This window comes from Ambystoma mexicanum, chromosome 1p (genome assembly GCF_040938575.1).
Source record: "Ambystoma mexicanum isolate Mex_15411 chromosome 1p, UKY_AmexF1_1, whole genome shotgun sequence".
Lineage (NCBI taxonomy): Eukaryota > Metazoa > Chordata > Amphibia > Caudata > Ambystomatidae > Ambystoma > Ambystoma mexicanum.
The window spans coordinates 675,109,160-675,130,165 of record NC_090921.1 but is presented as its reverse complement, the minus strand read 5'-3'; the positions used below and the strand labels follow the sequence as shown (position 1 = coordinate 675,130,165).

At 46.3% G+C, this 21,006-nt stretch overlaps 1 protein-coding gene across 3 annotated transcripts in view; it reads left to right on the top strand.

Moving 5' to 3' along the window:
- SETDB1 (SET domain bifurcated histone lysine methyltransferase 1) overlaps positions 1–21,006 on the top strand; it is a 1,213,210-nt gene that overhangs the window by 622,744 nt on the left and 569,460 nt on the right. For all 3 annotated transcript variants that reach the window (XM_069649750.1, XM_069649751.1, XM_069649752.1), the window contains exon 14: positions 8,635–8,751. In XM_069649750.1, the coding sequence (XP_069505851.1) occupies positions 8,635–8,751 (117 nt within the window). The remainder of the gene's footprint in view (positions 1–8,634; positions 8,752–21,006) is intronic.

Here is a 21,006-nt window from a genome sequence, read left to right as displayed (position 1 = left end):
GGCAGATCTGGTTCCCGGACCTTCTGGACTTGTCAACGTCCCCTCCCATCAAGCTGTCGGCAGACGCGGACCTTCTCTCCAGAGAAGGAGGCGCCATCTTCCACCACGACCCGGCGTCGGTGAACCTGCAGGCTTGGCTCCTGCAGCGCTAGAGTTTGGAGGCTACGATATACCGGCCGATTGCAGAGAGGTTCTTGCAAAGGCCAGGGCGTCCTCGACTCTCAAATGCTACGGTCATAAGTGGAAGAGGTTCTCTATCTGGTGCCAAGCACAGAAGATCAACCCCCTACGGATTACGCCCCTCAAGTGCTGCCGTACCTGCTATCGCTGGCAAAGGCTGGGCTAGCCCATGCCTCCATTAAGATTCATCTGGCGGCGATCTCCAGATATACCAGAACCACAGGACGGACGTCCCTGTGGTCCCATCGACTGGTAAAAGAGTTTATGAAAGGACTGTTCCGGTCGTTCCCTCCGGTGAAGGCCCCGGCGTGGGAACTTAACGTGGTGCTGACCAGGCTCATGGGGCCCCCATTCGAGCTGATGCACTCCGCACCGATGAAGTTTGTGTTGTGGAAGACTGCATTCCTGGTGGCCATTACCTCCGCACGACGAGTGGGAGAGATCCAGGCCCTATCCTGCAAAGCACCGTACTTGACTTTCCATGCCTCGAAGATGGTGCTTAGGACGCACCCCTCCTTTATGCCCAGGGTGCCGTCGGACTTCCATCTTAACAAGCCCTTGGTGTTACCTGTTTTCTTCCCGTCTCCTTCGTCGCCGGCCGAGAGGACTTTGCACTCGCTGGATGTGGCTAGAGCGCTGAAGTTCTACGTGGACCGTACAAAGAGTTTCCGGAGGACATCACAGCTGTTCGTGAACTTTGGACCTGTGAATCAAGGGAAGGCTCTCTTGAAGTCTTCTATTTCCAGATGGCTCTCCGGCTGCATCATGCACTGTGACCGGTTGGCTAACCGACCGCTGCCAGGCCGTCCGAGAGCCCATTCGACCAGAGTGATCGCTGCTACTACGGCGTTCTTATCTGGTGTGCCCCTGCTGGACATCTGCAGGGCTGCTACGTGGAGGTCGACGCACACCTTCACGAGATTCTATTGCGTCGATCGGGATTCCAGGGAGGAGTCCAGGGTCGGCCAAGCAGTGCTGTGCAACCTGTTCGCTTAAGGTGAGCCTGGTGAGGAGGTAAGAGATGCTTAATTTTGAGTTTTTTGTATTGCTTAATGTTGAGCCTTTTGCCACCCCCCGTGGTTGTGCATGTGTGTACTGCTATGTATTCTTATATTCATGAGCATGTGAATCCATGCCAGACCCCATGCTGGAGAAGGAACAAGTTACTTACCTCCAACTGTTCGTTCTCCAGCATGGGTCTGGCATGGATTCACATGCAAACCCCTCCCGCCTACCCCTCTGCGGCTCTTCACTTGGTCATACTGCCACTTCACGTGCTACCAAATCTGAAGATGGCTGCCAGAGGCGGGGCTTAGGTAGAGGGCAGTCATTGGCTGTGGTCAGTATGACGCAGAGATCAGTGATTGGTTACTACTACGAAAGACAGATCAGAAACGAAACTGATACTGATTTTTTTCTTTACCGAGGATTCCCAGCCTGACGACGGAGAATATTCATGAGCATGTGAATCCATGCCAGACCCATGCTGGAAAACAACAGTTACAGGTAAGTAACTTGTTCCTTATGAGGGCTGCTACTCCTCCTTTCTGCAGCTGTCTGTTTGACAGAGGATGACATAACCTGGAGGGAGGGCTAGAGAGATGGCTGGGCCGAAAGCTTCATGGAGCCAAGTCTCTGTGATAGCTAAGTCATGGATGGCAAGGTGGTCATGGATCTCAAGGGCATGGGCATGGGGGGAACGTGCATTGATGAGAGCGCATTTGAGGTCAGGTGGGAGTGTCCTCTTCTTATGATTTAATTTGGGTGGCAGTCGAATGGGCTGGGGCTGCGTTGGTTGGCCTTGTGGCTTGAAGTGTATGTGCGGGCTTGGGAAGTGTGATGGGAGAGTGTGGCACAGGAGACTTGGGTGAGGTAGCAGTAGAGGTTTTCGAGTTTTTGGCTGTGGTGTGCTTAGTAGCATAGATGCAGTGCCTGCGACTGCCCAGGGTGTGATTCCTGGTCGCAATAGTTTTGATGAGGCTCTGGTGTAGTGGAGGTATGCGGGATCTGAGCCTAGAGAGTCTGGATGCCGAGTCTGCTGAAAAGTATGTTGTGGCAGAGTGGTAGTTGTAGGTGGTTAGGTGTGGAGAGGAATGGTGATGAAAGTGGGAGAAGGTGGTGGAGCCATCTTCACCTAGGTAAGTATTGGCGGTGGAGGTGTCACTAGGGTTTGTCATGATGGGTGGCGCAAAAAGGAGGCGAGTAATGACTAATGCTGTAGCAAGCACTATGAGACGGATGGGTGTCGATGTGAGTGATGTGGTGTGTGACTCCATACCCTGGGACTGACTACTGTCTCCCAGGGCATGTAAAGTCACCATTGACTTTACTATTCTTAAATTGTGAACAGAACCAGTACAAACCATCATATTGTGGAAGTACTGGTAGGGGTAATTAGATTGCCCCTGGGTCTGTTTTTCGAAGGGGCACTGTGCAGTCCCCCCTCATCGAGTTTCTGGCTGCTGGCAGTGGTTACCACGTGAAATATTCAACCAGAATATTTCCTATGGGATTGTATTGCTCTCCCCAAAGTGCACGGAAACTCATAAATCACCAATGCAATTATAGAGCCAATACTTTGAACGCAGAAAGACGCAATAACTCGCAACCACACACTCTTAGAAGATAATCAGCACTTATACGGCTATTTATTCAAAAGGTTATAACTCACAGAAGTAATATAGACATAAATCACAGACGAAGCAAAGAATTCAAAAGGAAATGCATCACTGTGAGCGCAACTGAATTCCTCATCTCGCCCAGAAGCGGCTGGAAGACTCTGGGAACAGCCAGGCTGAGAGCACTACAGCTCACAGGAATGCCGGACGTAAGCCTCCTCCTCAGGCTGAAGTCTCACCTGACCACCCCCAGGGCCCCGCATATATGCACACTCCGAAAAGGGGTGGCGATTCTTGAACATTCTGGAAATGGCACTTGCGCATTGATGATCAGCCGTTGATTGCCAGCTGTGTCAATCAACAGCCACCCTCAAGTAGCAGAGTGCCTCCCTCCTCTAAAAAACACGCTCATAACAAACCATAACAAAGTTAGCTTTCCCAGCAGAAATGTCCTTGACCGCATACCAGGTTTGGAAAGCATGTTTTCCTCAGCAGATGAATCTAACACTCGGTAAAATGTGTGCAGCTTTTCACTGCGGCATGAAGTAAATATCCATCTTGGCTCCGAACACTCCCAGAATGCACTGCGCGCCAGCGCCATTTTAGTTCAAGCATACCAATTCCACCCTTGGATATTTACCTTCCATAGCCCAGTGGCAGAGGAGTCGGTCTCTGAAACCGATGAAACATTAAAACTAAATTGGGAATACATTGAATACAACAACAAGCTATTATGATAGCTAATATAATGCAAATGCAAGCAAAAGCGTAACGTAGTGTATCCCCAATATCAGGTATCCATGAGAATAACCAATCCCACCAATGAAATGAGATCCCTCAAACCTCGAATATGACTTTCAATGGATCGTGAATGGTCACTTAGATTAAAACAACACATACCTTCAAATGCGTTACACCCTAAATGATGCTTTAGCAATAGATAATCAACAGCAGCTCTGTTCTGCAAAGTTGCTTTTCTAATAACTTGACTATCAAGGAGTAATTCTTCTAATGCCTGAGAAGTATGATTAAGGTTTTGACTACTAAACGTGCTAATTTCTTCAAAGATTTATAACCCCCAGCAGCTAAACACCAAACTCCTACTAATGAAAGGGTTAATGCTAGGACCTCAGCTTCTGATAACAAGTGTACATGTGAATCACAATCAGGAGATAGACCCACAGATTCGAACGTTGACCTTTTATCTCGAGTTATCGCTGGGTGTAAAGGAAACATCATTAGTCCTAATCGAGTTAAAGCACATGGACCTCCGGAAATGTTAGCTGGAATATAAGTGTATGTGATGTTGCCACATGAAAAGAGCCATCCTGTTGGAAGTTTCACATGATTCAAATGACTAGCAGCTATCACTGTATGATTACAAGACATTGTATTATTTACACTGGTGCACATGCGTGACACTCGCAAACACAGTCGCTGCTCAAACCTTGTATGATTGTGCTGTTTGGTTAAATCGATCTGTTGGCATTAGCCAATTTCTTGTGCATTGCATGTCATGAAATAGCATACATCACCTTGGGTTATATTATAAGTAATAACACGTGTCAAATTTCTCCATTTGCGATCGGTTTCTTGGCAAAACCTACAGTACTCGTAAACGGAAAAAGATTGCCTAATATCTGAATCTTGAACCAAAGAATCATTGTGTGTGATACCGAAGATATATCTTAAAACCGAAACAGACGTCGGCACTGCTACTAAACACGTAGTCAGTAAATCTTCAGCATTGGGCACATCAGTAAGACAGAAGTGCGATATGTTGAGCACCTGCTGTGCCAGATATATCCACATATTCTCCGTCTGAGTGATCATAGGAGAATGTTTTCGCCGTCCTGAAAATGCTTCTCGCATGACTGGCATCAAGGTTGTTTTCACTTGCTCCCGTCTTATTTGCCGCATTTCACAAATCCATGTCTTCGGTCTGGCTGGCTTTTCGGCATCGCCATGAGGCTGCTTTGAGACAACACTATTCATCACTATCCCCTTGATCACTGGCACAGATGTGACATTTTTCGTTGGTAGCAGCAGGCTGTTTAACTCTCCCAAAATGAGTCCATTTAGTACCACAATTACACCAGCCAGACACAGGATCTACAAGGCAAACCCAGAAAAGAGATATCACTGTTGTACATCACTCTCTCAGGTAACATTTCGTCTGCGGGCACATATTGCCATTTCTTTCTACCAGGCTCCATGACTAAAACTACTTGATCTTTGCCTGATGCAATGGCATCTGCGGATACCGGTGGGCCACTTGGCTTTTCCACCCACACCTTTGCACCCGGTACCATATTGTCTGAAGAGCCAAAACCGCGATCCCCACGGGTAGTTAACACTGTAGGAGGCTCCCCCTTCTTAATCATGGATAACTTAACAGGAATAATGATCAATTGGGGCCACTCGATCACCCTTGTGGATCGATAACAATTGGTCCCCACTATTCATTAGGATGACTTTAATCTCGCCTTGGTAATCCGCATTAATTACCCCTCCCAACACTTGAACTCCCTTCAATGCTAGGCCAGATCTAGGGGCAATCCATCCCATATGCTGGGGGGGAATTTGTACTCCAATCCCTGTTTCAATTACAACCATCCCTCTCGGGTCTAATCTGATTTCTTCATGGGAATGCAAGTCTACCCCTGCTGACTCTGGAGTTGCTCGATTGGGAGCTAAAGAACCCGGAGTAATTTCCCAGTACAATAGTGTTTCCCTGACTGAGTTGGGTAGAACCTGTAAAGTAGGAGTCATTAGTCGCATTAAAGGAGTTTCACGCTCATTCACAGGTCTATTGTTTAATACTTACACCGCATCAAACACACAATCACCCCAGCCTGCCAGATTGCCATCTCCAGATCTGTGCAACTGCTCTTTCAATAACCCATTCATTCATTCAATTAACCCTGAAGCAGCTGGGTAATAAGGTACATGATACAACCACTCCATGCTCTTTTCCTGACAGTACTCCTGAATTAATTTGCCTTTGAAATGTGACCCATTGTCACTTTGAATCTGCAAAAGCACTCCATAATGTAGTATGATCTGATCTAACAACCTGATGGTGTTCAATTGTGTTGCACGCTTGCACGGCAAAACCATCAAATATCCTGAGTATGAATCCACAATAGTGCATGCATACTGACAACCTCTACTGATTGGCATGGGACCGATATAATCAATCTGCCAAATTTGACCTGGTAATTTTCCTCTTCGCAATGTACCTCGAACAATCTGAGGGATAGGTCTATGCAGTTGGTGTTGGCACACTGGACATTGCAAAATGATCGTTTTAACTACTTCTAAAGGAAAACTGATTCCTCGAGCTTGTGCCCACCTGATAGTAGCCTTTTCTCCAAGGTGCCCACATTTCTGATAAGCCCATTTGGCCAAACCCTCCACATCGTCTTCCTGAGCCTCTGCATCCACAGATGAAATCTTGGTGTGTTCGTCTGCAACAGAATTAAACCAACGTTCTAATGTCTGTAGCAGAATGCGCATCCACATGATATACAGTGACTTCACTTTGTGATAACATTTCTGCAATATCTTGCCACAGTTCTTTTCCCCACAACTCTTTTGAATGAATCTTCCACCCATTCTTTTGCCAGGTTGGCAACCACACTGCCAATCCATTTGCCACTGACCATGAATCTGTGTACACATAACATTGACCCAGGGGTCTCTTGTTTCAATGCTTGGTAAACTGCGTAAAGCTCTGCAAACTGACTGCTCTTTCCTTTCCCTGACATTGTCAACATCTTTTTTGTCTTGGGATTATACGACACTGCTTTCCAGTACCGCTCAGTTCCCACATATCAAGCTGAGCCATCCGTGAACCAAGCATGCTCGGTTTGCTCCACGGTCAAATCGCTGTAAGGTACTCCCCATTTCACAGGAGACTCACATTTTTCAAGCACTTCCGATGGTATGTAATCTGAGGGCGGTATGTTGGCTACTTGCTCATGTAATTTTGCAACTCCACCCTTCCCTGATTTGGCTCTGTCTTGAATATACCATTTCGATTTAATTATGCTGGCTTCTTGAGCATGTCCTACTCTATGCGTTTTAGGAGAGCTCAGTACCCATTGCATGATTGGTATTTCTGGTCTCATTAATACATCATAGCCCAACGTCATTTGCTCGGAATCAACAAGGGCCCAATAACACGCCAAAAATTGCTTCTCAAACGGAGTGTATGAGTTACCAGCATAGGGCAATTTACGACTCCAAAACCCCAATGGCACACGTTTCCTGTCTTGTTTCTGCCACACACTCCAGTTAGCATAATTGTTTTGTACAGACGCATTTAATTCCACCTCGCCTTCCTTCAATGGCCATAAATCAAGCACCTGCTGCACGGTGTCTTTCGCCAGCTCAAAGGCTTTCTGCTGCTACTCCCCCCACTGAAACTCATATTTCCTTCGTGTCACTTTGTAAAGTGGGGGGCAATATCTGCCCTAAATGGGGAATGTGCTGTCTCCAAAACCCAAACAGCCCTATAAACTGCTGAGCTTGCTTTTTGTTCATTGGAGTGGTGAATTCAAGTATTTTCTGTTGGGCTTTTGGCACCATTTCTCAATGCCCATGATGCCACTGAATCCCTAGGAATATCACTGTTTCAGCTGGACCTTGAATTTTACTCGGGTTAATCTCCCACCCTTCCTTCTTCAATCCTTCCATTATGATATCTAACTGACTTTGCACACTGTGCTCATCCTTGCCCTGAATCAAAAATATCATCAATGTAATGAGAAATTTGTATGTCGCTAAGCATTACTGCTTGGATTCCCTTTCAGGCCAGGACGCCTGCTTTTATAGGGCAGTCCTACAGAGTTTTCTATTGTAGGTGGTGTCCTTGCTCTACTCGCCGCTCCAGATTTTCATACTGCTTTGAGAGTCTCATAGATGAGGAATTTGTGGGAGCAAGGAATCCATTAGAAGAACAAATGACATACCTCTCAGTAATATTCTTTCTGATGGATGTTCCTCATCGCCCTCTTAGCCTGCCCTTCTTGGTGGATAGTCTGTATACCCATGGTTTTGCGGTCCCTCTGCTTCTGAGTGTGATGGAAATAGGGTGTAACTGAGGTAATGGGGAGCGATGCCTCAATACATACTGGCTCGACGCCCTGTCGACATGGAGGCGTTGGACGAAGCTGTCACAAAGACGTGCTGCGCCCCCCTCGTGGCAGATACATGATGAGGAATCCGTGGAAGGAACATCCATCAGAAAGATCATTACCGATAGGTAAGTAATTTGTTCTTTTACGTGATGGATGCCATCTCATTGTTTTCTTTAACTGTGTGGGCTAACTGTACTTGACTATTAGCTGTCCTCCCTTCATTAAGTTAGGACTTGCTACTCAGCTACAGCTACCTCCATAAGGAGTCTGATCTTTACTTTTGGAGATCATCGATTTCACTTTTAGGTTAGATGTTTACGCAACTTTCACCAGAGGGATGTTCAAAAATCAATTTAATAGCTATACATGAAGAGTTTGGTCTCTTTTGTTTGGAACCCTGCTTCTCCTTAGGGTGGTTGTTTTGTACCTCCCACTTTTACACACTTTGCCAGAGGGCTGTACAAAACGCTTCCTCACCAGTGGTTTTCAGCCTGTTTACTACTAAAGATTGCAGAAGAAACACTTATCAGGCATTGGTGGGGGAAACTTAATTGATCCAGGTTTACACTCTACTTTGGTAAAGACTGGTTCACTAAATCCGTATCTGCCATCTACCTTAGTGTAAGCCTTCTGTTCGTTGTCACTTCTGTTTTCCACAAACGTTCAAATCTTTTTTTATTTTCCTAATCTAGATCACGGTGCTCTTGCCACCAGTTGACCCTGCAGGCAACAACCTGCCAGCCTGGTGGACAGGCGACTGGAACAGTGGGCTTTGATCACAAAAGACTGGAGGAATGTCTTCCTACAGGGTGAGCTTGAGCATTCCTGAAAGGCATTGTTTATTTGCGTTGTATCTTTTTGCTTGTAACAGTGATCCTGCCACAAATTACTTGCTTCTGCCTGGTGCTTAGATCTTTGATTTCCTGAATGGCCTATTGTTTTCACCTTTAGTCCATTTCCTGTAAGCTTCATATTGACAGGGATTCTTCCATTAGAAAGAGAGAAGGGTGTATTGCATTCGGTTTCACCTTCACTGTAATAATACTCTCCTATCTGCAATACACCTTTCCTTTTTTCGCTGTGCATAATACAGATGGTCTCTTCCTGAAAGAAATGCCTTTTATGGACATCTGTATGCTGGTGCTCATTCTCTGTGTAGTACTCTAGTTTCTCATATTTGTCAGAAATCATCTTTGTCATTAAGGTGAGGATTCAGAAAAACAAAGCTGTTTTGTAGTCTGTTGACATTGGTGGAAATCATTCAGATGAAATCCCAGATCTGACTTTGTGGACCCTAAATGCTGGTCTATTGGTACCCATTTTTTTGTAATGAAATGTCCTCATAGGACTCAAAAAACGAAGCATTCAAATGAATAGGTCCAAGGACACTATGCTCATAACAAACTCCCAAGGGATTGGGGACCTCTGCATTTATAAAGAAGGAATCGCTCTTCAGTATTGTATTGTAGAGAAAAATCTCTACCCTGCACGTACACCACTGCAGACAGGCTGCTTACTCTGCAGCCTACACAGCCGTGCAATCCGTGGTTGTCCTTACTGACACCAATCTGGATCAGACTCTTCGACCCAGATACCTCCAGCGAGAGGATTACTCAGAGACCAGCCCATGCGGCTAGCAGATCTCTATTACAGTGCCTGTGAAATTGTTTAACCCATAGCACAGACGTCATTCTGCACAGAACTCTGTGTCCTGATGAAGGCCGTGTTAAAGATGAGGCACACCTAGCCCACCTCAAAACGGCTGAAACATCTGGTGTAGACTCACTACTCCCCTGAAACCACAGCACATGAATGCTGTTCACACAAGCTAAACGATTTTGTGTCTCTATAATGGTCTGTGTTTTTTTACAATGTTGTTTCGAATTTGTACACTGTATTATGTGAATTTTGACAAATCCTAATAGATGTTAGGTTTGTTATATACACACTATTTGGATATTGTCCCAAAAATGTTTTGGTACTGTGTGTTGTAAACATATATTGTTCTGTCTGTTCTGTTTTGGTTCAGCAAACCATTCTGATGTCTTAATTTATCTTGAATTGTGCATTTATATCTTGATTCACACAACTCTAATATATAAAAAAAAATGAGATTTTTCTCTACAATACAATACTGAAGAGTGATACCTTCTTTATAAATGCAGAGACCCACAGTCCCTTGGGAGTTTTTGTTATGAGCATAGTGTGCTTGGACCTATTCATTTGTATGTTTTGTTTTCTGGTTAACCCTCCTGGGTAGAATCGGTTCCATACCAGGAGCCCAACCTTTTGATTCTCATAGGACTCAGACTTTCTCTGTTCATTGTGCATGTTGTATACTGTCTTAGCGATTTCTTGATTTCAGCATCTAACTATTTTACCTCACTATTTTGAATTTCACTCAGACAGCAGGTGCTTTTCCTTACAATCGAATTTGTTCTAAAATGTTTTTTTGGTAACTGTAACCAATGTAAAGTGTTCAACTGCATACCATCTGAGTAAATCAAGAGTAATCAAAAAAGTTAAGTATGCAATTTTATGAAACTCTTCGGTGTGAGGTGGTACATTACATTAACACCTGGGAAGAAACAATAATTGTTTAAAAAAAAAAAAAAACCTGCATCTAAAGTAGTTTGGAGTCCCGCTGCACACCTTTAGACTGGAAAGTCAGTCAAACGTTTATTGTAAATTAAAACATTTGGGATGTATACATTAGAAATGTCCTAATCTTTGATGAAAATATGTTCTGTAGCACTTCAAAGACTCCAGGCATGACACATTTTTCCTTTAGTAGATTTGTTCCAATGAAAATTCTCAACCCATTTCGGGAATACAGGAGACAATCTTATTAATCTGCTGATTAAATCAGAACAAAAGTGTCACTAAGTTAATTGCCAATAATTTGATGCAAAAAATGCATACCATTCCACTAATCAATATTAGTGCATCCACAAGAGAATAGTTTATAGCAGCTACCTTCTAATGACAGATTAAGTATGCAATAGTACTAGGTAAGCATATCTAGATAATTCTAAAGTTTGTGTTAACATCCCTCATGTTAGATAAGATTATACAATTCCAAAATTGTATCAGTTGAGGTTGTCAATATCTGTTGACTAAAATGAATTATGTAACGGCATCAAGTATTACCAAACAAAATATTTTTTTATTGCAAATTAATATTACCTTGTGTTGCACATACAGGTTCTTAGCCAAAATGAGGGTGTAAGTAATATCAATACCTGTAAATGAGCTTTGAACAAGTGCATATCTAAAACAACCAATTCATATAGCCTCTCTCAAAAGTATAAAGAGTGAGTAAAAATATCCTGATGGCAAAGAGAGAAGCATGCAGTATCTGTATCATTCAAAGATTGGATCTTGAAGATATCAACGCGCAACCAAGCCACATTCACCTAAAATATAAATCATGGAAGATCTTATTACCTGTACACTTTGTGCAAAAAAGACTCAGATGTCTAAATAAAAACCGATCATGATGTATGTTACGAATGAGTACAAAGCCACAGGTGATGTCCATCCAACTGCAATGCAAGAAGAGTGCCCACTACCATGTGACGTAATGACATCAAGTAAAACCGTGGTGACATCATGATAGCGAAACGAAACCTGTGAATAAGAGTAGATGCTAGACGTACGTAGTGTTGTTGTAACAACGTTTCGTGCAAACTTGGGGTCGTTAACTAAAGTGCTGCACAATTGTAAAGAACGTTTATTTTAAAAGAAATATAGGTTAAAAAATGATAGTCTTAATACACAAAATTGCGTGGGATAAAGTATAGGAAAATATAGAAAAGAATAAATAAATAAATACAATTGAAAACTACTATGTGCTTCTTTGACATTCTCATATGACCAATATGTGCATATTTAATTGTATACAATGCATTTACTAATTGTGAAATCGAATTGTAACATTCTAAGTAATTCAGATGGATATTTTTAAATCAATCCATTATAGCCAATGTCAGTGAAAATATACCGTTATAGGCAACCATTGTCTGTTATACACATTAGATCAGTATTGGTTGTGTGAACATTTTTTGTCATGAGGTGCTAAAAGAATATCTGGATATGTTTGTAGGAGTGTACATCGATGACATTTTGATTTCCCTCCCCGATGCCCCCGAGACATGTAAAGAAGGTACTGAAGAAACTGAAACAGTCATTTATTCGTCAAATTAAAAAAAGTCAATGTCACATGCACGTCATAGAATTTCTAGGATTTGTAACTTCCCCTGAAGGGTTAGAATGGATTCCAAAAAGGTAAAGGTACAAGCAGTGCGAGATTGGCCCACCCCAACTGGAATGTAAGATGTACAGTGTTATTTGGGGTTCTCCAATTTTTACAGCTGTTTTATTTCAGATTTTCCTCATTGGGAACCCCGATAAGTCAATGACCCAAAGAGGCAGAAGAGGCTTTTCAGTCCCTAAAGAATCGTTTTACCGTTAGACCTTGACTACTACACCCTTATGTGAAGCAAACATTCTTTGTAGAACCAGATACTATTCAGCTTTGCGGAAAGTGTTAGCTCATATACAACAGGACAATTGCACCCAGTTGCTTTCTTTTTTCTTTTTTTTTTATCCGCTGCAGCGGACGTCAATTATAAAATTATGGATACAGAACTGTCGGAGATCAATTTGGACTTTCAGGAGTGGAGGCATTATCTATTGGGTGCCAAGTTTCCTGTGAGTCATCAGTGAGCACTGAAATGTGGTGTTACTAAGATTAGCCAGAACTTTGATGCCAAGACAGTTCCGCTGGTCCTTGTTTTGCGGAATACAAATTTGTGATCACATTTAAACCAGTGCGGCAAAATGGAAAGGCAGATGTTTTATCGAGATGTCAACCAGAAAGTGATAAGCAATCTCTTAAGGAATCAAGGGTTCCCTACTGTTAGAAAGGAGCTTCATTCTTGGAGGGACTAAATGCAGAAAGGAAATTGGTACAGAAGTCCAACAGGTAATGAGACACAAACAAATGCAAGATCGAGTCTCCAAGGATCCACTTGAGAAAATTAAGGAATAATAATAATAATAATAATGAGCATTTATATAGCGCTACGAACCCTCAGGTATCTGAGCGCTGCTTATTACCTACCCACGGTGTGTGGTGCTCATTTATCGACCTCGGAAGGATGAAAGGCCGAATTTGGCCCTGCTGGGATTCAAACCTTCATCCGCAGGCTCTGCACAGATGTCAAAGCAAGCCCCCTACTCGCTGTGCTATCGGACCGGAATGTCTTCATTATATGGATTCAACATTCTACTTACCAACGGAAGAATTAAGAGAGAGGGTATTAAAACAATGTCACAAATCCCCATCCTGGATACAGAAAAACATTGTAATTAAGAAGAAACATTTGGTGGGAAGGATTACAAATTGACACTTTGAACTTTGTCAAAACATGTTAGGTTTGTGCATGTGTGAAATCAGAATTGAAGAAACCAGCAGGATTGTTGGTTCCTCTACCAATTCCACTGCATCCCTGGCATACCATCTCTATGGACTTCACTGTGGATGTGCCATCTGATAAGGGTTGTTTAGCAATTCTAGTGATTGTGGACGTGCCAACTAAAGTAGGGCACTTTATACCCATAAACTGTACCTTAACAGGGGCTAGGTTAGGTTATGCCTTTTTACAAAATGTGGTTCGAGGGGATTGTGTCCTCCGACGTATTCCACATCTTTTACAGTAATTACCACAGCTGTGCTGCTTCGGAAACTTTTTCGGCGTAGGCGTCGATGTCGATACACTCCCTCGAGGACCTCTGGTGACATTGACCATCGAAGGATGTTATATCTAGGGCGCACAACGCCTGTAGCCTCAGTTCCGTTTTTTCCGCGAACGTGTTCGCTTCGGAATCTCGGCGCGCCTCGGTTCTTCTACTTAGTTTGCTAAAATTGAGAATGTCTTCGTCTTCTACCCCGAAGCCGGCTTCAAAAAGTGTCGGGACTGCTGTTCCAAAATGTCCATTATGGACCTGCACGATGTTTCTGTGGTGCCTCAGTGAAAGCAACGCCACGGACAATTGTGATGAATGCCGGTCTCTAACTTCTAAGGCCTTGCGGGAGCGGAAGTTGTCCGTAGGTAGGGTTGCTAAACCCATAAGTCAAAATCTACTGGTCTTTCGACCGACGATTCGAGGGGCGACTCTCTGCTTCGGCGTAAGTCCAGGCGATCTCGTTCTAGGAGTGGGTCCCGCCATTCTTCTGCCTCTTCGAGGCATTCACGGAAGCGCCATCACCAGTCGCCTTCCCCATCCTCGTTGAAGGACTCTGCCAGGCGGTGGGTGGCTTGTCCCACGAAACACTCGTCACCGGCTGAATGGGATGAATTCCACCGGCAGATGATGGCGATTTTCGAATCATAGGGCACCGTTCCGTCCGTGCCTTCAAGGGAATCTGGCAAGGAACGTGCTAGAGCCACCGCTGCACGCCTTCGGGCTCGGGCGGTCGCAGTGATAATCTGGTACCGTCGCAGTCCCGATCGGACAAGGATAATCACCGTTCCAGGTCCCGGTCTTCGATGCCGTTGAGACAGTTAGAGCCTGTGAGGCCTTCTAAGAAGGCATCGACGCCTTCGGCGCCATGTCCGTCGAGGGACACTCTCGAGGCTCCGGCTCCTCAGTCAACGCCACTTCCATCGGCTCCCTCAACGCCTTTTGAGGAGAATATACCGGAGGTGCCCCGGAGAGCTGTGGAAGCTCTGAAAAAGGCTCTCAGCAAGTCTGTGCGGCCTATGTTTGACCCATACTCTGTTCCTCCTCCCAGGGTGGACTTGTTCCAACCCTTGGAGTACATTTCAGAGGTGGAGGAAGGGTATGATGAGGAGGGGGTTGTGCCTCCTGTGGTTCCTGATGACCTGTTGTCTGGTCATAGCCAACTGGAAGAGCTTCGTCAATCTTTACATGACACCAGTGGTCTTGATACCTCTCCGGAGGTTGTTTGGCAGGCCTGAGCCTGGTACACTTGCTGACTCCTCGTATAGGCGCCTCATGTCTAGGGTGACTTGAGTATTTGGGATGGTCTGCTCCACCTGTGGATTTTCTGGAGGATGACCTGACACATATATTGGACCAAGGTCCACCCACTGACCCGGTGTTGCAATTTCATATGGCTTTACAAAGAAGGGCGGCGGCTTGGACTGCTCCGGAGAGTCTCCCGGCAGTGAATAAGTCGCTTCTGAAAAAATACAGTCCAGCTAGTGGTGACCCCTGCTACTTGTCTACGCACCCAACTCTGGAGAGTTTGGTGGTGCAGGCGGCTACGACCCCAGCGAAGCAGGCTGCGTACCCTACCATCCCTCCTGATGGGGATGACAAGCGCTTTGATGGTTGGGCGAAGAAAGTATTTTCATCTGGGGGTTTGGCTTTAAAGACAGCCAACTCTGTTTGTGCCTTGGCAAGATTCACACACACTCTGTGGAATTGTGTATCTTTGGCGGCTGAACATATTCCCAAAGGGGAGGAAGGGGATGGTTTTCTAGCCCTCATTCAGAATGGCAAGGATGCCATGTGTGAATCCGTTCAGTCGGGTCTGGACGTGACAGACTTGTGTCAGCCAGTCCATGGTGGCGAGCACCGTGATGCGCAGGTTTGCGTGCTTGCGGAAGTCTGGGTTTGCTCCTGATGTACAGTCCCGGCTGCTCAACATGCCCTTTGATGGTGTCCATCTTTTTGGCAGCAAGGCTGACGAGAGCCTTGAGAGGTTGCAGACCTCCAAAGCTGCAGCGAAGACCTTGAGCGCTGCAGTACGTCATCCTCTGCCTTTTTGTCCTAGGGGACAGCAATGGAGGGGAGGTTCCTTTCAATACTACTCTTCCTTTGGTAGATCGAGGGGAGCTACCAGTCAAAGGGGCCAATGTAGGAGTACCAGAGGTGGAAAACAAGGTACTCGATGTGCCAAAGCCGCTCAGGCTGTTGCCTCTTTGCCCTCAGGCACTGCCGCAGCCTCGTCAGCTCAGTCATGAGGCCATGTCCCATGGTTCGCCGGTTTGGGGAAGACTGACGCAGCATCTTGTAGAATGGCGTGCCATTACTTCAGATGTGTGGGTTCTGGAGATCATGGCCCACGGCTACTGTCTTCCTGTCCGTATCCGCTCGTTGCGCAGGAAATCCTATCCCTGCTGGAGAAAGGTGCCATAGAACTGGTGCCTGTAGCGGAGAGGAACAAGGGATGGTATTCCCCATATTTTTTGATCCCGAAAAAAGATGGAGGATTGAGACCCATCATGGACTTGCATGGTTTGAACAAGCTCATCAAGATGGTTACTCTTTCTCAAGTCCTCCAGGCCCTTCAACTTCAGGAATGGTTGGTGTCTCTCGACCTCAAGGATGCTTACTTTCATGTGCCGGTTCATCCCAAGTACAGGAAGTACCTGAGGTTTGCGGTTGGCAACTTGCATTTTCAGTTTCGGGTCCTGCCGTTCGGATTGACCTCCGGCCCGAGGTTCTTCACCAAGCTGATGGCGTTGGTGGCAGCATATCTCAGGAAAGGGGGGGATTCACGTCTACCCCTACCTGGACGATTGGTTAATCAGGGCACGCTCTCCCGAGCAAGTACTGGATTATCTGTACGTCACCTGCCACTCACTTCACAAGCTGGGCTTCTCCCTCAACTTAAAGAAGTCTCATGTGCGTGACACCGACCGAGCGGCTCCAGTACATAGGAGCAGTGCTCGATACATCCCTGGGGCAGCGTTCGCCTGACCAGGTGAGGGCTCATCACATTCTGCAGATGGTGGACAAGTTTCAACGTGCCCAGAGACTCCCAGCGTTCGAGTTCTTGAGATTGCTCGGCCTCATGGCATCCTGCATTTTACTGTTGCCAGAGGCCAGGATGTGGATGAGAACTCTGCAGTGGGCGCTCAAGATGCAGTGGTCACAGTTCTCCGGCAGGATGTCGGATCCCGTTCAGATTCTGCCCTCAGTCGCCCAGGCCCTTCTGTGGTGGGCCGTTGAAGGAAATCTGTTGAAAGGGGCTCTGTTTTGGCAACCGTGGCCGGAGGTGATGATCGTTGCGTACGCATGCCTCACGGGTTGGGGAGCTCATGCCAACGAGCTGACAGCCAGCGGTCGTTGGTCTCTGTCGGAGTCCAGACTCCACATCAATCTGTTAGAGCTGCGGGCTGTCAGGCTAGCCATGAAGGCTTTTCTGACGTCTGTGCGGGGGAAGAATGTCCTGATTATTATGACAATACAGTGGCCATGCACTACCACAACAAAAATGGGGGGGGGCAGGGTCACTTCCACTGTGCAGCTCTGGTTCTGGGCCATCCAGCAGGAAATTTCGATCTCGGCAGTTCATCTGGCCGGAGACGAAAACGTGGGGGCGGACGCTCTGAGCAGGCAGAGCACGGTCTCATGAGCGGGAGCTGGCTCAGGAAGTTCTTTTGGAGATCTTCGCCCTTTGGGGAACCCCACAAGTGGATCTCTTCAACACCAGTGTCAACCTGAAGTACAAGAGATTCTGCTCGCGGGAATTTCCTCCAAGAGGAGCCTTAGGGGGCGCTTTCGTAGTGGAGTGTTCCTTCCCACTGCTGTACGCGTTCCCTCCAGTCCCCGTCATTCCGCAGGTGTTGCAGAGGATCGGTTCTCGGATGATCCTCATTGCTCCGGCATGGTCCAGGAGAGCGTGGTACCTGGACCTTCTAGACATGTCCGTCTGCCCTCCACGTCGTCTTCCCTACCAAGACGATCTGCTCTCACGGGGGGGAGGGGAGCGCGAGTTTTCCATCCAGAGGTTAAGTCTCTCAGCCTTCATGCTTGGTATCTGAAAGGCTGAGATATAAGGATTGGGACCTCCCTGAAGACGTGATGGAGGTGTTGATTTCGGCCAGAAGGCCCGCAACGGAATCCCTATACCGTTGCCGTTGGAGGAAGTTCTGCGACTGGTGCAGGGTACAGAATGTGGATCCTTTCCAATGTTCCATTCCTTTGGTTTTGTCTTTTTTGCTTTCTTTAGCCCATAAGGGTCTGCATGTGGGTACCATAAAGCATTAACTGGCGGCGCTGTCCATATTTAAGCGCTCGTCTGAGGAATGTTCCTATTTTAAGATCCCTTTGATTTCACAGTTTCTAAAAGGGCTAACTAATGTGTTTCCACCGTCGCCTTTCCACGTGCCGGGATGGGATTTGAATTTGGTTTTAAAGTTCCTAATGGGAGCTCCGTTTCAGCCCTTACATTCTTGTCCATTGCAAGTGTTGTCCTTTAAGACTGTATTTTTAGTTGCGGTTACTTCCGCACGCAGAGTGAGTGAGTTGCAGGCACTCTTCGCCAAGCCACCTTTCACAGTGTTCCATAAGGACAGGGTTGTCCTTAGGGTTCGTCCTTCTTTTCTTCCGAAAGTTGTGTCGGAATTTCATTTAAGCCAGAAGGTGATTCTTCCGGCCTTCTATTCTCCTCCGCATCCTGGTAAGGACGAGGAGAGGCCCCATGGGCTGGATCCTAGGAGAGCTTTGAGTTTCTATCTCTCACGGATGTCCCGGGTCAGAGTGGACGATCAGCTTTGTTGGTTACGCTGGAAGGCGTTTAGGCCAGGCTGTTTCCAAGCAGACCTTGTCCAGATGGATCATCTTGAGGCTCTCTGAATGTTACCGGTTGGCGGGTAAGGACCCTCCAGTAGGCTTACGGGCTCACTCTACTAGGGGTGTGGCTGCCTCCACTGCTCTGCAGAGGGGTGTTCCCATTCGTAATATTTGTGAAGCAGCCACATGGGCATCGGTCCATACTTTCTTAAGACACTATTCCCTGGACTCTATCCATGGGCAAGATTTGGCCTTTGGTAAGGCAGTCGTATATTCAGCAATTTGATTGGGTATTCTAAATTCTAAATTATTTTCCCATTATTTTCCCACCTCCGTACGTTGGCACTGCATTGGGAGTCTGTCAAAGATGTGGAATACGTCGGAGGACACAATCCCCTCAAAGAACAAGTTACTTTCTTACCTGGTAACATTCTTTCGATGGGATGTTCCTCCGACGTATTCCACATCGTACCCTCCCAGCATGCCCCTCTACAGAATTTCTGATGTGATTGCAGCTTAAGTTTCCGCAAGGCTTTCTACAGTCATACTGGCAAGTGGTTGGTGCCACACGTTCTGGGGGGAAAAAACTACAACTGAGGCTACGGGCGTCGTAGTTATAACATCCGGTGACGTTGACCGTCTGAGGTCCTCGAGGGAGCGTATCGACGTCATCAATGCAGGACGCCAATGCCGAAAAAGTTTCCGAAGCAACACAGCTGTAGTAATTACTGTCACAAATATGTGGAATATGTCGGAGGAACATCCCATCGAAAGAACGTTACCAGGTAAGAAAGTAACTTGTTCTTTGCCTTCATGGGTTACCAAGTCACGTCATTTCATATCGAGGCCCACAGTTTGTTTCCAAGTTTTGGCATGCTTTTTGTAAGGTATTTGGAATAGAAGTTACTTTTACTACAGGTTATCATCCACAGGCCAACGGACGTAAATCAAGAGTTATAGCAGTATTTGAGGTGCTCACTAAAGAATGATGATGGTTGGGTGTATTTACTTTGGATTGCAGATTTTTTTTTTAACAATAAATGTTAAAGATATTTATATCACGCATCGTCACCAATGAAGGTGGTCCCCAGGTGCTCTTGCGGATCTGTAAACAAGAAGGGGCTGGGTTGGGTTAGTCGGGAGAAGAGGGAGTAGGAGAGTGAAAGAGGTGGTGTGCTGTTGGCGGCTTAAGCTCGGTATACACTGTGCTTTGGTGCAAGTATTGGACCGCGGCGAGACTACGTGTGCAGTTGGTGCTGTTTGTGTTAGTTTGCTCTTAATACAGTGTGGTGAAGTCGAGGATTTAGCTATGTCCCTGCGGCTTCCCTTCAGATTTCAACGTCTTACAAACTGTTGGTATTGTCTTCGAGTTCTCTCCGGAGATTTTGTTTTTTGTGCTTTCATCTGCGAAGTATGTTTCCAGGCCCTGTTATGTCATCTTCAGGGATGAAGAAATCCTTATTTCGGCCGTATGAAACCTGCGGCCTCAATGTGTTAGAGGGCGATGGCCATGCAGAGTGCCTGTACCCCAATCACTCGAGAACTGCAACATCTGTTAGGAGTTTTTCCAAAAAACCCTCAAGGATAGGAACAGGCGCTTGATTTGCTGTCTGAACGAGGGCTCCTATCCGGCTTTGGAGGTCGGATCTTCCCTCGGGGCAGGTCCTCAATTCCCTCAGCCAAGAGGTCCCAGTTGTGGCAGAGGGCAATGTCAGAGGAGCCGCTGCCTAAGTAACAGTGCGCCGGTGAGCCCCGGCCTCCGTCTGCTTTGTAAAAAGCCAAGACATCTTCTGCAAGACCTTTCTCGAAGGATGGGAGAGTCACATGTTCCTCCTTCTCGAGGTGTGTCCTTAGCATGCCCTGAAAAATCGAAGGAGATGGGCTCACGCCTGGTGAAATCTGCGATTCCGGTCTGCATGGCTTCGTCATCAGATAAGAAGTCAAGGCCTCACTCTTCCTCCTCATCGACGAAAAGGTCTTCGTCCAAGGACAAACAGCGTTCCTCATCGACTTCACATAAGTCATCTTCGGGGCATGACTCGTCGAAGCACATGTCTAAGTCGTCCTCCAGGAGATCATCTCATCTATGGTGATTTCGGCCTTGTCCACCATTACACCGGCGCTGACCGGTGCATCGACGACTCTACCATTGACAGCCCTGCCATCGGCTGTTCTGTCGATGACCATACTGGGAAACATTGCTCCATCGAGGAGGAAAGGGAATATGTTGCTGGTGACGCAGCCTACCTCGGCTGGACTTGCTCGGCCCGAGTTGGTGTCTGGACTCCTGTCTCCCAGGGTAGAGCTTCATATGGAAGGGTTCAAGCCCTGTTACCTGAAGACATCCTTGAGCATGACTTGAGGCACTGATCTAAAGCGGCCATGCCACTTTTGAGTCTGATCCTGACAAAGGGGGTTCTGATCAGCCTTTTCTGGATTCGTCTGTTCTGGGTCTTCAGTCTGCCTTTCCCGTCCACGTCTACGGGTCTGGGTGCAGTGCCGCCTCAGTA